General features: G+C 45.3%; 1 protein-coding gene across 1 annotated transcript; it reads left to right on the top strand.

Annotated features, from left to right (window-relative positions):
- Window positions 1-201: 201 nt before the first annotated feature.
- LOC311247555 (synaptotagmin-10-like) lies at window positions 202-13,785 on the top strand (the record flags this gene model as incomplete). The annotated part of the gene is made up of 3 exons (XM_084338594.1): window positions 202-406; window positions 1,226-1,640; window positions 13,221-13,785. Coding segments are annotated over 3 exons (1,185 nt in total), but the record flags the coding sequence as incomplete, so codon positions are not given.
- Window positions 13,786-16,781: the final 2,996 nt, after the last annotated feature.

The following is a 16,781-nucleotide window of genomic DNA, read 5'->3' as shown; positions in this document are numbered from 1 at the left end:
CTATTGGACAGAGGCGTGGGGGGGGTGGTCCAGACACCTTGTGTCCAGAGTCGCGCGCAGAGCGCGGCACCAGTGACCAGTCCCTCCTCGCTGCGCGCGCCGCTGTGTGGAACATATGGACGTCGTGGACACATCGCACCCTCTGATGTCGTGGCGCGGAGAGGCTGCACTCGGCGACGCAGCGTACAGCAAGTTGCCCAAATGAGCCGCCGCCCTGCTCCCGGCTCCTCTAACGTGCAATGGCTTAACCGGAGAGACATGAGCGTCCAGACGGAGGACAGCGTCAGCTTGTGCCAACGGGCGCTCCAGATCGTCACGGAACTTTGTCACGCGGGCCACGCGGACCGGGAGAAATGCGCGGATATTTTCCCCCTGGAGAGCAACACACCAGGTAAAAGGAATGCAGGTAAATAGGTAATACTCATTATTTGTTTCTATCCACCGACATACATAATAATAACCGCCCGTTTATCTGGCGGCAATACTAGTTGCGCGTAGAAGTACGCAAACTTTTTTTTACTTGGCTCACTCACACACAACTATGTAAACTAATTTAAGTAACGTTGTGCTTAAAAGATTACGTCGAATGCGTTAAAGCACGTGGGCAACAAAGGTGTCCGTCAGTCGACTTGTTGCCACATCCAGACACGGCGTCCTCCGCGCCTCCAACCCGGAGTGGTGAGGCGGCAACAGGTGGCACGTGCAGCACACGCCGCTAAGACTAAAGAACCCGACACGTCTTCCGCTCTTTCCTATTGTAATTCTCTCTTTTTCTCCATACATTTGGTATCGTCTTTTTTTCCCAATTACACTCCCAGTTTTTTTTGTATCCACATGTTATATAGCGAGTAATAATGATGGGCTAATACTAGCAGCATACACCACTGTTGATTCAAATAGAGAACATGATGTGCATGATGGTACTGAGTGGAAAGGGATGGATTTAACCCCCTCCCCCCCCTTGACTGTGCCTCAAGCATGAGATTCTCTTGTGACTATAGCAGCTGTATGACTTCTTACATCAAACCCTGCCTACCAGACAGATGCACATGCAGCCTCCTCCTCCTTCTCACAGCTCGCTCTCTCTCTCCTCTTTTTTCTCTTCCTCTCTTGCATGGTTGTCTGGTGTGGTCCGTGTCCATTGCTCGCCCGGTCTCTCTGTGTGTCTCTGTCTCCCGTCTCCCTCTCTGTGGCTCTCTCTCTCCCTCCCTGGCTGCCGGTACAGACATCTCTATTAGTCTCCTCGCTGTGGTCGTGGGGTTCTGTGGGCTCGCCCTGTTGGTAGTCTCTCTCTTTGTCTTTTGGAAGCTGTGTCGGCCCGTCTGGAGGAACAAGGCTCTCTTGACCCACGCCGAAAATGGCCTCCGGGTCGCCTTCCCAGAGGCGCCTCCTCCTCCGCCCAACCCTCCTCCTGCGCCCGTCACAGAGAGCAAGGCGGTGGTGGTGGTGGAGGAGGAGAAGAAGAGGCCGCCCGAGGTGAAGGTGAACGGCCGGAGCACCGTGAGGCTCCTGGAGGCGGCCATGAAGATCAGCCAGACGTCGCCGGACATCCCCGCCGAGGTGCAGACGGCCCTGAAGGGGAGGCTCTGCCAGCAGGCGAAGATCCAGAGGCAGACCACCGAGCCCACCTCCTCCTCCAGGTACCTCCTCCTCCTGAGCGCCCACTCAACCCCCCCTCACCCGGAGGCTCGCCTCTCTCCAGGGGGTGCAGTCGTAATGTCAGAAGTGCCTGTACTCAGGCGGCCGGGTGGCGTATAGCGGAGATTGCGCTCGTCAACCAACGCAAGAGACTCCGGTATCGAATCCCAGTCTCAGCGTTGCCTCCGGCTTGGGCCGGCCGTCGTACTGGCTCATTTGGCAGAGTCAGCGGGTGGAAAGTCGATGGGTGGGGATTGGACGTTGTGGACAGCGACCCCTACAGGTCGGTTGGGAGACGCCTGCACAGCAGAGAGAGGAAGTGGCGGGGGTAGTGTGAGCCTCCCACGCGTTACTCCTCGCCACTGAGAGTCCGCGCTGGCAGGTGAAAAGATGCGACAGGCTGCCTCCTCGTGTACCGCAAGGCTTCTATCCTCTCTACAACCGACCAGTGGGGGGCATAGTCGAGCAACGTTCAAGACAGGGCAGGGGAGAATTGGATACACGAAATTGGAATGGGAGAAAAATAGAAAATAAGGAGAAAAAGTGGATAATTTTTTTTTTAAAGTGCCTGTACTATTTAAATGACGCCACGCGCGCACATACATGTTCCCTCGCGCGTGTACAGAACAGATTATTATTATGCACAAATAGTAGGAAACATGTTTGTATAGGAAATTACTAGTTTTAGTTTAGTTTTTGTAAATATTGCCTTGAAATAGAGACGCTGAAAAAGGTAGCAGGATGTAGCCTTCAATATATAAAGAGATTATATTGTCAACAGATATGGTTGAAAAACAAACAAGTTCAAGTTCAAGTTCAAGTTCTTTAATAGTTGTCATACAGAAGTACAGAATACTTTCATACAAAATGCTTCTTACTGTTACGCTCCAGAGACTGTGCTAGACAAGATAGTATCAAATAACATAATAACATAATATAGCATGAATTTAGAAGAAGAAAATGAGGTCACAGTGTTCGGTATAGACATATGTACAATGTTCTGAGTTACCATATAATATACAATACACAATACTATGCAGTGTACTAATGTACAGTACTATCTAGTGCAAAGCAGAAATGGGATGAGGTACAATTTTAGGTACAATTTACAGTAAGGTGTACGAGTTGTAGTGCAATCCTTCATCCATAAATATAAAGTGTGGGGAGTGGGTGCTACAGTGTGTTTGTTTAAAGTGGGTGTGTGCTATAAAGTGTGTGGAGTGGGTGCTACAGTGTGTTTGTTTAAAGTGGGTGTGTGCGTGTGGATGTGTGTGCTATGTGCGTTTGGTGGTTGTTGTTGTGTAGTGTTCATTCATTGTTCGTTTAGCAGCCTGATGGCCTGGGGATAGAAGCTACTTCTGAGTCTTTCTGTGCTCGCCTTGAGACTCCTGTATCGCTTGCCTGACCGCAGCAGTTCGAAGAGGCAGTTGTTCGGGTGACTGGAGTCTTTAATGATTCTCTTAGCCTTGCCCTTGCAACGCTTGTAGTAAATGTTCTGGAGGGTGGGGAGCCCCCCTCCAATTGTGCGTTCGGCTGAACGTGTCACTCTTTGTAGTCTGCTTTGGTCTTTTGCAGTGCTATTCCCAAACCAGGAGGTGATGTTGCCGGTCAAGATGCTCTCTATTGTACATGAGTAGAAGTTCTTAAGGATCTTCTGGCTGACTTGGAACTTCCTTAGGCGCCTGAGGAAGTAGAGGCGTTGTCGTGTTTTAAATGTAAATTAAAACAATGTTTTAAATGTAATTGTAGATACAATATTGTAGTTCAAATTTATTTAATTGAATTAACTTAAACTAGAAAAGTAAATACAAACTAAATTAACAATGTAACTTACAGTTTACAGAAGGACAGTTTCCTTCTGAAGCACAACTTAAGAAATGTCTCATCCTTCCAGTCGGGACCATTTGTCACACTGAGATGTTCCACAGCTCAAGCAAACCCCCACCAATTGGTGCAGGGCTTGTATTTTGGTTTTGCTCTTCTCGTTCTTTGTTATGCTATTGCTATGCTATTGTTATGCAAAGACTAGGTGATAGCTGAGTACCGGTACTTGGCGCACGGCGCGACGAGTCGAGTGAAAGTTGTGAACGCATTTTTGTGTGCGCACGCGCGTGCACATCCGTGCACATACTTCTGCTCAGAAAAGTGCTGGACTGCACCCCTGCCTCTCTCTAAGTCTGTCCATGTGTATAGTAGGGTGTGATGAAGAAAATGTGTTAAAGGAACACGCCAACATTTGGGGAAATTAGCTTATCGTCTTCTCCAGAGAGAGACAAGAAGATAGATACCAGTTTCCTCTCTGTGCGTTCAGTAGAAAGCTATCTGGCTGCACGTTAGCCTAGCTTAGCACAATGAATGGAAGCGGACATGGCCGGTTAGCCTTCAGGAGAGGTGTTAGTTGGACAATGCCTAGGCTAACCGGCCATGTCCGCTTCCATTCATTGTGCTAAGATAAACACGTTGTCATTTTTCGCCTGATTATCTAATCATCCTGAAATCAATGCTAGATTATCGTAGGGCTGGGCGATATGGCCAAAAATGATATCGCGATAACGATATCGATAACAATATCATATCACTCGATATTTTTTTTTTTTTTAAACAACAGATGTATGTTTATTTTGCAGCAATTCTTTGTCGTTGCCGCCATCTTTAGTGTTACAGCCCCTCACACTCCAGTTCTCAGGCTCCATCTTTAGTGTTACATCCCCTCACACTCCAGTTCTCAGGCTGCAGCTGGTTTGAAAGCGAAAGTAAACCGGCTTCTCTGCTGGCTGTGGCTCCAGGGGAGTTGAACAGTTCTGGCTCTGCTCGTTTCTTTTCTATCTTTTGGCGCTTTTTTGGTGGACAAACCACCGCACATGTGCACCGTGACTCGTGACTGGAGTCTAGCTCTGCTAGCACACATAGCCTACTGTGTACAGACTGTTTCAAACTGTATTTTAAATTAGAAAGCAAATGTGGCAAATAAAAACTCTGAATCTGAATCTGAATCTGAAAAATAAATGGACAAGAGAAAAATAAATCTGAATTTGGTCAGTATTGTCATTTGGACAAGCAAAGCCATTACTTTAAGTTGCAGGCAAGAAAGACAAGTCTGTTCACCGTCTCTGGTTTTAAAACTGCCCTGTTGCAGGTCACAAAATTATAATAATACAAAAAAAAAAACGCTATTTTTAAATTCGATTATTAAAATATATCGCGATAATTATCGTTATCGTTATATCGCCCAGCCCATTGTCGTTATTATCCTTCCTCATGCAAGAATGAAAAGGGCCCTGGAGCGCGGCGCTCCCCGCCACCTCCTCCCACTCAACGGCACACACACACACACACACACACACACACACACACACACACACACACACACACACACACACACACACACACAGACAGCCGTGATCGGGGTAGAAAGAAATATCAGATCAACGCAAGATTATATATAAAGAGTCCTTACCTGGTATCTGATGTAATGCAAAAGAAATAATCCAATTATGTCATCGCCATTCCAAATACTGCTCGTGGAGGTCCGTCCCACATTACCCAGTGTTACACATGAACGGGCGGGCAGGCTTAGTGTACCATGCCATCGTTGTAAAGGCCTGCCTCGTCTGAGTATTTAAACCCCGCCCGCACGGCTCAGATCGGCCCTGAAAAGAAACTACACCATTTCTAATAGAGTGCAATACCAGCTGGAAGGCGTAGGCGGCGGTATTTGCCCTTTTGCGAGCTCAGACCCATTCCCAACGATAACATCAGCCTGGATGGATGAAAATGAATGGATATAGCTAATAAAAGAAATAACGATTATAACCCGACTTTTCTCGTGGCTGGCGTTGAACGAGTTAAGTGTGACACCTAACACGATCTGTCACGACAGCGTGCGACAGCATGTGGCCAATAGCGCTGGGAGGCGGTATGGCACGTGTCACAATGAATATCAAGGGGTGAACCGTGAGCCGTTGACCTTGAGATGGGGAGTCTCCTCCTCGCACCCCCTCCCGGAGGCTCCGCGGGCGGGGCGACAGCTCCACAGTTCAAGGCCTATAATCAGTCAGGGGCCAGGGGGGGGGGGGGGGGGGGGGGGGGTAAGTCAAGCTGCCATGGTAACGCCGGGAAGCAATTAAACAATCAGCTCTAGCTTCTCTTTGTGTTGCAGGACTGTGTTTTAACGATAGCATCCATAATTAGAGCTGCTGTGGGGGGGGCAGCCGTCACCCCGGGAGGGTCCTTCTACCGGAGCAGCTGTGCCGCCGTCGCTCAGACAAGGCCGCATATTGACATTTGCTTTAGTTTGGCATTAGGGATATTGATGCTGTTTATTGAGCGCAATCTCCTCGTGAATTACACGCTGACAGGAGACACGGAAAGGACAAATTACAGACCGCCACTCGTCTCTTCTCTGTCCACTTAGTCTGGCCGTCCATTGATGACTTCTGTTCCTTTCTTACCTAATAGGCTCCATGACTTCCACCAGAATGTACTTCATCTCTGTAGCATCCATGAAAGGCGCTGTGGGGTCTATGAAATGTACCGATATTTCATCAAAAGAAAATAATTTACAGTACCAATTCAGGGCAAGATTAAGCATCGGCATACACTTGAACTAGCTCACAATGTGACTGAATAGGTGACACAAGTTATTCTTTAAGGAATCATTAATCCATCATTAAGCCACTTTTTTATCAATCACATTTTGAGGCACGTTGAGCGCTGGCATCAGATCAGAGTTTCATAAAAAAAAATATATATATATATATAATAAGGGCTTGACAATTTAATGTTAAAGGTTCTACACGCAGGTATACACGTATACATGCAGCAGCCTATGTGTGAGACAGACGCGACGTCTTGCCCTTGAATCTACACTCGTTGCCATTAGTAACACCTAACAGTCTGGGGAGCGTTATTTCGACGGTATTTTTAAATTTAATTAATTCGGGATAGAATATGAATTTTTTTGTATCCTCTTACTTTAGTCCTTAAACCATTAAGAGTGGAGAGGAAACGTAAAGGGCAACACATGACTTGAGAACTCCCGTCAGTTTAACTATGTTCAGAGAGCGTGGAGAATTGTCAGCTTCTAAGAGATGGCAGCTGGCAGTCAGGTAATTACTCTTGTAGAACTTGTCAGCAGTCTTACCTCTATCGCAGGTAATCTACAAGTACACTAGCAACCACTGCTGTCAACACCACCACTCCTCCTCGGTGTCAGGCTCCCCATTCACTTCCATTTATTATGAGGACCTAAATATAATACTTCTGAATTATAAATATACTATACAGCAATAATATTCTGTGTAATATCTTGTTTAGTCTCAAAGGTACTTGTTTTTTGTTTAGATAATGTTGCCATTTTCAGATGATCAGTAAAGGAACTATTTCCCACTTGAGGTGTAGTGTGACTGTCAACTTTTAACCTGTAACCACTTCCCAAATATGCCATGCAAGATAAAAAATACACAGCACACTCAAACATACAAATTGACCGGATCGGCTTTTATTTTTCGACGGTAATAAATCTGTAAAGAAACATCAAATGCCAAAGCGAACACATACCTTTGACTCAGAATCGTCTGTTTATACTTTAGAGTTTAGAAGTATGATATATACTGTAGACCAGGCATAGGCACGCGGGGGCATTTTCATTGGCACAGGGGGCAGCATTAAAAAAAAAATTATACCTTTATTTAAATTTGTTTTGCTTTGAAATATTATAGTGAAATATTTTGCACTGTTGTCGCATTTATCTTGTTGAAATCCTCCCACAGGTTCTTTTTTCGTAAGTCGAGTATATCAAGGAGGCTTTTCTCTGTAGCTCAGATGTTTTGTTAGATATCCCCATGTCAGCTCGAAGTGTCGAGCGACGCATCAACGAAATGTCAGAAAACATCAGAGAACAGCAAACAGCTGGATTAAAAGATGCTCCGGTGTGCAGCTTAAAGGAACCAACTACAGCCCCCAGATAACGGAGCTCAGTAAAGCCAAACTGTTTGTCTGCATTGCACCCCCCCCCCCCCCCCAACTCAGATTTAGGGTTGATACAACCATCATAATAATATTGTTAATAATAACAATAACAATAATGATGTAATAATGTAAAAATTATCATTAAAAAGACCTGATTATGAGAAGAAGAAAATTACGATGCATGGAATATTGTTGAGGCACACTAGTTACAACTATATTTCAAACAGGCACTCCATGTCAAAAAGGTTGCTGACCCCTGCTGTAGACTATGTCCCAAAGATGAATGGAAGTGAATGAGGAGCCTGACCCCTGGTAGGAGTGTGGTGTTGACAGGTGACCACAGGTGACAGGTGACCACAGAGACAGTAGCTTATTTGTAGATGACCTTACATGCTGACACTTGTCAAATTCTACTAGAATGAAATATCCCTTTTTAATACATGACAAATCGGAATGTTGTGAGTATTACCATGGAAACAGAGTGTACACAGACCCAACAGTAAATGGGATGAGATGCTTAAATGGGATACGTGACTACGTGACTGTGGGACACGGGATACGTGACTGTTAGCACCTAGGGCTGCATTTTAAATTCCGTTGTACCATTGTGACAATGACAATAAAGAAACAACAAATAAAAAACAAACAAGAATGAATTTCCCTATTGGGATTAATAAAGTGCAAATCTAACTTTCACCAAACATGACTTTTTGTAAAATAAAAGGTGACCCATAAAAAAAAAAACACAAATCTTTTGAAAATCGATAAAAAAAAATCAAAATCGTCCTAAATCATTAATTCGAATTAATCGATAAAATTAATTAACGCTCACACTCACACATGCATACGGGTACTTGAGAGGTAATGTCCGCACTGAAGCAGAGCGGAGCAGAGCAGAGCGGAGAAAACAAAACGTTCGGAAAGGCTATCGTTAGATAGCGCGACCCGTTTAACGTTAAGTAACTTGTGTTCCGTGGGGAAAGACCGCTCATCACTGCATACAACTTGGTTTAATCCAAATATCCATTCAGAAACGTTGTATTATGAAATAATGTTGTTTGGTGCGAGTTCAGCTGACACTGTTGACACGCCCACTACGCAAAGCGTGTGCGCGCGCACACACACACACACACACACACACACACACACACACACACACACACACACACACACACACACACACACACACACACACACACACACTGCTCCGGTCATGCGTCCACTCAACTCTTGGAAAATACAGCATCAGGCTATTGTTCTAAAAGTATCTCTACTAATAGTATTGAACCGTTTTTAACAGCTGAGTATTGGGTGGGACATTCTGATTTAAGAACTTTCTAAATAAAATAGAAAGTCCCAAAATAGTACATTTATCTGACTGCTTGTATTACCGGTAATTGATCAAAATGTAGCCATGTGCAGTAATATAGTTATATAAAAGAATAATAAAGCAATGTCGATTCTGTTCTCAATAAAATAAAATAAATCTTGCAAAATAATAAAAAAGAACCGATAAGAGTATCGATAAAGTACCGAACCGTTAAGCAGTATCAATAAGAGTAGTAGTATCGATAAAATCCTAACGATACCCATCCCTAATGAACACTGTTAATACACTGTTATCAATGAAAGAAGAAATGTTTGCAGCTGTGGTAATACTTCAGTTGGTTCATTATAAAAGATACAAACCTGAAAACAAAAGCACTTAAATGTTAAATAAAAGGACCACAGTAATGAGGCAGGAGGAACATATTTGTTTGCACTATAATGGTAAAAAAAGATTCTGTGCCCCTAAATATTTCACTTAGGGGCACAGGTGCCCCTAGTGAAAAAGCTTAGCGTACAGCCCTGATACTTGCGAAATGTGTTTAGTCCCTTGTTTGAGCCGAATCTGGGTTTAACATGATTTGTGGAGCTCCCTCTGGTGTTGTGGTTGTGGTATTCACTGACTTTTGGGAAGTATTTTGACATGTACATGGGTACCTTAGTGGTGTAGTGTATCTTGTAGACCAGGCCCATTGCAAGTTGCTGTACTCTGTCGTCTACTCTAAGCCATCCTAGGTTGTCAAAGTGGGCAGGGGTGAGGTGGGTTCTAGGAGTAAGGTCAAGCAGTAGTCTGACCAGTTAGTTTTGAGATGTTTGTAATCTCGCCATTGAGGTGCTTTGGTACCATGAGGCGTGCAAGCATAGTCGTAGTACCCTTAAATGAGTGCTCCTGCCAGAGTCTTCAGGGTATTCTTGTTTACCAGAGAGGAGATTCGGTACAAGAATCTAGTTCGTTGGCACTTTTTCGATTACATTGGATGCCATTTTGTCACAGGAAAGATTTGCCTCTAGGATGGAACCCAGGTATGTAATTTCATCTTTCCTTGTGACAATATTGTCACCCACTGTAACTGAGAAGCCGTCGGTCTTGCTGAGTTTGTTATTTGAACCGAAGAGAATGGACTCTGTTTTACCCAGGTGTAATGATAGTTTGTTATCAGCGAGCCAGGTGTAGATTCTGCCGAGTTCCGAGCTGAGGGTTTTTTCAACCTGTAACTTGTTCTTGTCAGAGACCAGCAGGGCTGAGTCGTCCGCGAACAGGAACAAGTTGCAGTCACAAGCTGACGACATGTCATTTGCATAAATTAGGAACAGTAGCGGTTCTAGTATGCTTCCTTGTGGAACACCACAGCTCACTGGGAGGGGGGGGGGATAGGGTACCGTTTACCTCCACCATCTGTTCTCTCCCCTCCAGGTAGGATTGCATCCAGCTCACTGAACTATCAAAAGTTTGCTTTTAGCTTGTCAATCAGAATGGAGTGATTGACAGTGTCGAAGGCCTTTTGTAGGTCCAGCATGACCATGCCGCAGTATTTGCCCGCGTCCACCTCTTGTTTGATGTGGTCGTTCAAATAGAGAAGGCATGTGTCAGTGGAGTGGGATGTTTTGAAGCCAGATTGGAATTCGTAGATTAGATTTGTGTGTAATGCTTGGTTCTGTATTACCCTCCTGAAAGTGTGCCTCATACAGTAAAAAGTTACAGAATAAAGACCAAACACTACTAAATATACAAACCCCTCTGCAGCGCTGTCACGCCTCACCACCTGTCTTGGGGAGATAAAGACATGGATGAACAGCAACTTCCTCCAACTAAACAGCAAAAAAACCGAGGCACTTCTCATTGGCACCCCTCACCAGGTTCAGTCTTCATCCATATCACATCTCACCTTTGACGGCCAGGTCATCCCCCTCTCCCCCACAGTCACAAATCTGGGTGTTTGATTTGACCCCCACCTGACCTTCAACATCCACATGAAACACCTCTGCAAGACCTCATTCTATCACCTAAAAAATATATCAAAACTCCATCCAACTCTAACCCTGTCAGACGCAGAGCAGCTTGTCCGTGCCTTTATCTCCTCAAGACTGGACTACTGTAACGGACTCTTCATCGGGATTCCTGGCAAGAGCATCCAAAGACTGCAATACATCCAGAACAGCGCTGCCAGGATCCTGATGAGAGTCTGTAAACACAATCACATAACCCCCATCCTCCACTCACTACAGATTCAGATTCAGATTAAGATTCAGATTACTTTATTCACCATTTTATACAGGTACAAAATGGAATGTGATTTGACATTACAGTGCATACTCTTTTTCACAATTAAGAACAATACAACAGTAAATAAATAATTTTAAGTAAAGTGCAAGACAGGACAGAACAGTGAGACAACAATAAGACTGTGAAAGTGCGGTGGTTGGGGACATGGATACAGTGCAACACAAAGTTCAAGTCCAGAAGTCCAGCCCTAGCAGCTCGCCATCGAGGGGGGAGGGGGGGGGGGCAGGGGGACACCTGACTCGTTTACCAGGCGAGCTGCTGAGGGCGACACTGGCTCCCCGTCTCATCCCGGATCAATTACAAAATCCTGATGCTCGCCCATAACTGCATAAACGGACACGCACCCCTCTACCTTCTGGAACTCATCACTCCACAATCCTCCACCCGCACCCTCAGATCCGCAGGTAGCCTGCTCCTCTGGGTCCCCAGTACCAGGCTCTGCACCCTGGGGGACCCTCAGATCTGCAGGTAGCCTGCTCCTCCAGGTCCCCAGTACCCGGCTCTGCACCCTGGGGGACCCTCAGATCTGCAGGTAGCCTGCTCCTTCAGGTCCCCAGTACCCAGGCTCTGCACCATGGGGGACCCTCAGATCTGCAGGTAGCCTGCTCCTTCAGGTCCCCAGTACCCGGCTCTGCACCCTGGGGGACCCTCAGATCTGCAGGTAGCCTGCTCCTTCAGGTCCCCAGTACCAGGCTCTGCACCCTGGGGGACCCTCAGATCTGCAGGTAGCCTGCTCCTTCAGGTCCCCAGTACCCGACTCTGCACCATGGGGGACCCTCAGATCTGCAGGTAGCCTGCTCCTCCAGGTCCCCAGTACCAGGCTCTGCACCCTGGGGGACCCTCAGATCTGCAGGTAGCCTGCTCCTTCAGGTCCCCAGTACCAGGCTCTGCACCCTGGGGGACCCTCAGATCTGCAGGTAGCCTGCTCCTTCAGGTCCCCAGTACCCGGCTCTGCACCCTGGGGGACCCTCAGATCTGCAGGTAGCCTGCTCCTTCAGGTCCCCAGTACCCGGCTCTGCACCCTGGGGGACCCTCAGATCTGCAGGTAGCCTGCTCCTTCAGGTCCCCAGTACCCGGCTCTGCACCCTGGGGGACCCTCAGATCTGCAGGTAGCCTGCTCCTTCAGGTCCCCAGTACCAGGCTCTGCACCCTGGGGGACCCTCAGATCTGCAGGTAGCCTGCTCCTTCAGGTCCCCAGTACCAGGCTCTGCACCCTGGGGGACACTCAGATCTGCAGGTAGCCTGCTCCTTCAGGTCCCCAGTACCCGGCTCTGCACCATGGGGGACCCTCAGATCTGCAGGTAGCCTGCTCCTTCAGGTCCCCAGTACCCAGGCTCTGCACCCTGGGTGACCCAGCCTTCTGCACGGCTGCACCACGCCTGTGGAACAGCCTCCCCATCCAGCTGAGGGCGCCACAGAGCCTGGACTCTTTTAAAGCAGGCCTGAAAACCTACCTGTTCAAAAAGGCCTTTGACTGTTAGCTTTTTTATTTTTATTTTCTTGTGCTGTTGTTTTTTTCATTCTCTGTTTATACTATGTTTTTAATTAACTATGTTCTATTTTTATGTTATTTTTATTCTGTATTTTATTTGTTTTACTAATAACTATTTTATTTCTTAAACTATGTGTTAACCCTGTAGTGTAGCACTTTGGGATCCCAGCGAACAAAAAGGTCATTACAAATTCAATCTATTATTATTATTATTATTATACAATATACAAAACAAAATATTTACAAAATGCAAAAATGACGTATAGAGGTACTGCAAATCTTTAGTAATAAATAGATAAAATATGGCGTAGTAGTTAAAACGGGTTTAAAGTGTCTAAAGTGAATGTTAAAGGTGAATGTTTAAAGGGAGTGTGTGCATGTGGATGTTATGTCCAATGAGTGTAGAGTTGCATTAATTTATGCTAAACATTAATGGGATATTGTTGTGCAGTCATTGACCCTAAAGGCCATTATCAACCCCCCCTCCCTCTTCCCCCCCCCTTTCAACAGGCACACCTCATTCAGACGCCACCTGCCTCGTCAGATGAACGTCACCAGCATCGACTTCAGCATGGACGCCATGCCGCCCATCCGCCAGTCCTCCACGGCCAGCATCGGGCGAATAAAACCCGAACTCTACAAGCAGAAGTCCGTGGACTCGGAGGACGGCCCCAGAGAGCCGGTGGAGACCTGCGGCAAGCTGAGCTTCGCCCTGTGCTACGACTACGAGGAGCAGGCCCTGGTGGTGAGGATCCTCAAGGCTCTGGACCTGCCGGCCAAGGACTTCACGGGCACCTCCGACCCCTACGTGAAGATCTACCTGCTGCCGGAGCGCAAGAAGAAGTACCAGACGCGCGTTCACCGCAAGAACCTCAACCCCATGTTCGACGAGACGTTCCGCTTCCCCGTGACCTACGACGAGCTCTGCAGCCGCAAGCTGCACTTCAGCGTCTACGACTTCGACCGCTTCACCAGCCACGACATGATCGGCGAGGTGGTGGTGGACAACCTCTTCGAACTCTCCGACCTCTCCAGGGAGGCCGTGGTGTGGAAGGACATTCACGCGGCCACGACGGTGAGTACTCTGGGGCCCGGGACACAATCATGTACAAGGATGCTCTTCGGATCAGATTACATTCAGTTCAAATGTGTTGTCGACAGGGCTGCAACGATTAGTCGACATAATCGACGATGTCGATTATGAAAAATCGTCGAGATATTGTTGCGTCGATTAGTCATAATATTTTTTTTTGCACTACCTACTGTATCTTTGTGAAAGTGGCTTCTCAGCTCTGGTCCAGCCAGCTCGCGTGAATATTAAAGGCAACCAACTTGTGTTCAGCTTTTCGTTCAGCGTTTCTCTGATTGGCCACACGGCCAATCAATCAATCCACTAGCACACGCCCTTGCGGCAAGAGAGACGCGGCAGGAGCGCTGGTCGAACCAGCGGTGTTCTGTTGTGTGACTGTACTAAACTCTTCCAAGACTTCTTAGCTTGACTTCTTAGCAAGACTTCTTAGCTTAACATAACAGACCGACAGTAAGTTTGGGGGAACTAATCTCAAAGAGTCTCAAAGCAACTCTGAGGTCATGCTCAATGTCCAATCTGTTCCTCTGCTTTGTCTTCAGCTGGACCAGAGCTGAGAAGCCACTTTCACAAAGATAGGTAGTGAAAAAAATAAAAAATCTTTATTTTTTTAATATTTTTTATAAATATTATTGTTTTTCGATTAGTCGACTAATCGAAAAAATTTATCGACAGATTAGTCGACTACCAAAATAGTCATTAGTTGCAGCCCTAGTTGTCGTTATACAGCACGAGTACAGTACAACCAGAGTGCAAATGTAGCAGTAGTAATATACAATGTACAGGTGATTAAACCGGGTATAGAATATATCAATTAGTACCACTGAGTGATAGTGCTAATCAGATGTGTGTACAGAGTTGTAGTGTTATATCCAGTGATACAGGTATAGAGACACTATGGTAATAAGTAGGGATGTTCGATATTGGCTTTTTTACCGATACCGATATACTGATATTGTCCAACTCTTAATTTCCGATACCGATATCAACCGATCAACAGGGTCCCCCCCCCCCCCCAAAACGGACTAATTTCAGGTAATTAACATTACATATCTCTTGTCGTGGAATTAACACAACATTATGCATACTTTTGACAATAAATAAAATCAGAATCTGTTCTTACTTGCTTGCCTGGGTAAATAAAGGTTAAATAAATGTAAAAACCGATACCGATATTTTCCGATATCACATTTTAATGCCAATATCGGCCGATAATATCGGGCATCCCTAGTAATAAGTCATACTGGCTAGCGGTATACATAACTAGTAAGAGTTGGTAAGGGATATGTACAGATATGATACCTGATATGATGTCAGGTTTTACAGTGCCTGCCAAGTGTACTACCACCCACAGCTCAGGCTGTGCCATTGAATGAGAGTGTACCAGACACCGAAAGTAAACAGGAAACCCCTGGTGTGTCGCCAGATAAACGAATATCTTTAAGAGAACTGTCGTACCTTCACCGCAGGGAGTTTAAGCTCCAGGGAGGTCAGATAGGAGACCAGGGATCAGACATTAGTTACAACAGTGTCTGCAAACAGATCGACGAAGGTCTGAAGGAGCAATTCAGCGATGCAGAGGTTGTTAGAGCAGTATTAGATATGTAAAAAGGATTATATGCAGGTATGTACCGACAGATGTGGATAAATATATACTGTATATATGGTAAGTATATATATATATATATATATATATATATATATATACGGTTTATACAGCGTTGTTGTACATGCTATCATATAGAGTTATATGGGTTATATGCAGGTGTCTAAGTAGGTATGTAGACAGGATTATATGCAGGTACATTCAGACATGGATATGGGTATGTATGCGTTAAATATAAATATATATATGGTATATACAGCATTATTGTACATGCTATCATACAGAGTTATTATGGGTAGACTGTAGTTTGAGGTAGGTAGTTGTGCTTTGTGCGGAGATGGCTTGATTAATGGAGTAAACTCGGACTGGCATGGCCACCGAGGAAAGGATGAAAAGAGGACACTTGTTTATCTCGAAGGATACCGGTGCCGTGTTTTCTCAGAAAGCTTCAATCAGTGAAATATTCTACTAGACCCGTTTTGAAAGCTTCAATTCATCAACTCTTGTATTATAACGCTGCTGGCGGGACAAAACCTCATAACTCCATTTAATTTTTTTTTATATAAATCAACTCCGTAGATCATCCTCCATATGTGTGTGTGGGTTTTACAAAGTTTAAACAATGGGAAAGCATTAAACCGATCATCTGTCTAAACCTCCTAACTCTATTCGCCCTCAAATCTGTGTTCGTTTTTTTCATCTGCTGAAAAGTTGGGTTTTTGGAGTTATGAGGTTTTGTCCCGCCAGCAGCGATAAGACATTTGAATTTGTCTACCGTAGTCATTTAGCTGCTTTTATCCAAAGCGACTTACTCATTGTGAACAATAAGTCAGCAGGAGGGTCAGTGGCATCGTTCGTCAAATAGTGTCGAAGTTGAGTGCATAGTAGTACAGACATATTAGCATGATAGGTAGTAGTATAAGGATAGTAACATAGTACATAGTGGTAAGGTACATAATAGTAAAATATAGTTATTTATTTATTTTTAATTTCAGAAGTAGAAGTAGAAAGCTTTATTGTCATTGCACAACACAGTACACAACGGAATGTGTTTGTGCAGCACCTAAAATGATACCTACATACTGTACACACATTACCACACAACACATTCCATGTACCCATACACACACTATACATAAATGAGTGTACCCATACTCCCTACTAGGCATGGGCCGGTTACCGTGGTTTCAAAACGTTGCAGTGTCAAAACCACTAAAATTACATTCTGACGGTAGGCACGATGGCATAAGTATAAAGAATTCCGACCTTAGCTTTATGTATTTATTGAATTTACCATTCACACACAACTCAAGCACTCGACAGGTCATGCAGATATATAGGTAGTTAGGTCGATTATTTACCTGGAATACAAACAGAT

Source organism: Notolepis coatsorum (assembly GCF_963971535.1).
Source record: "Notolepis coatsorum genome assembly, contig: SCAFFOLD_17, whole genome shotgun sequence".
Taxonomy (NCBI): domain Eukaryota; kingdom Metazoa; phylum Chordata; class Actinopteri; order Aulopiformes; family Paralepididae; genus Notolepis; species Notolepis coatsorum.
The sequence above is the reverse complement of the archived record's forward strand: the minus strand, read 5'-3'. Positions and strand labels throughout refer to the sequence as shown.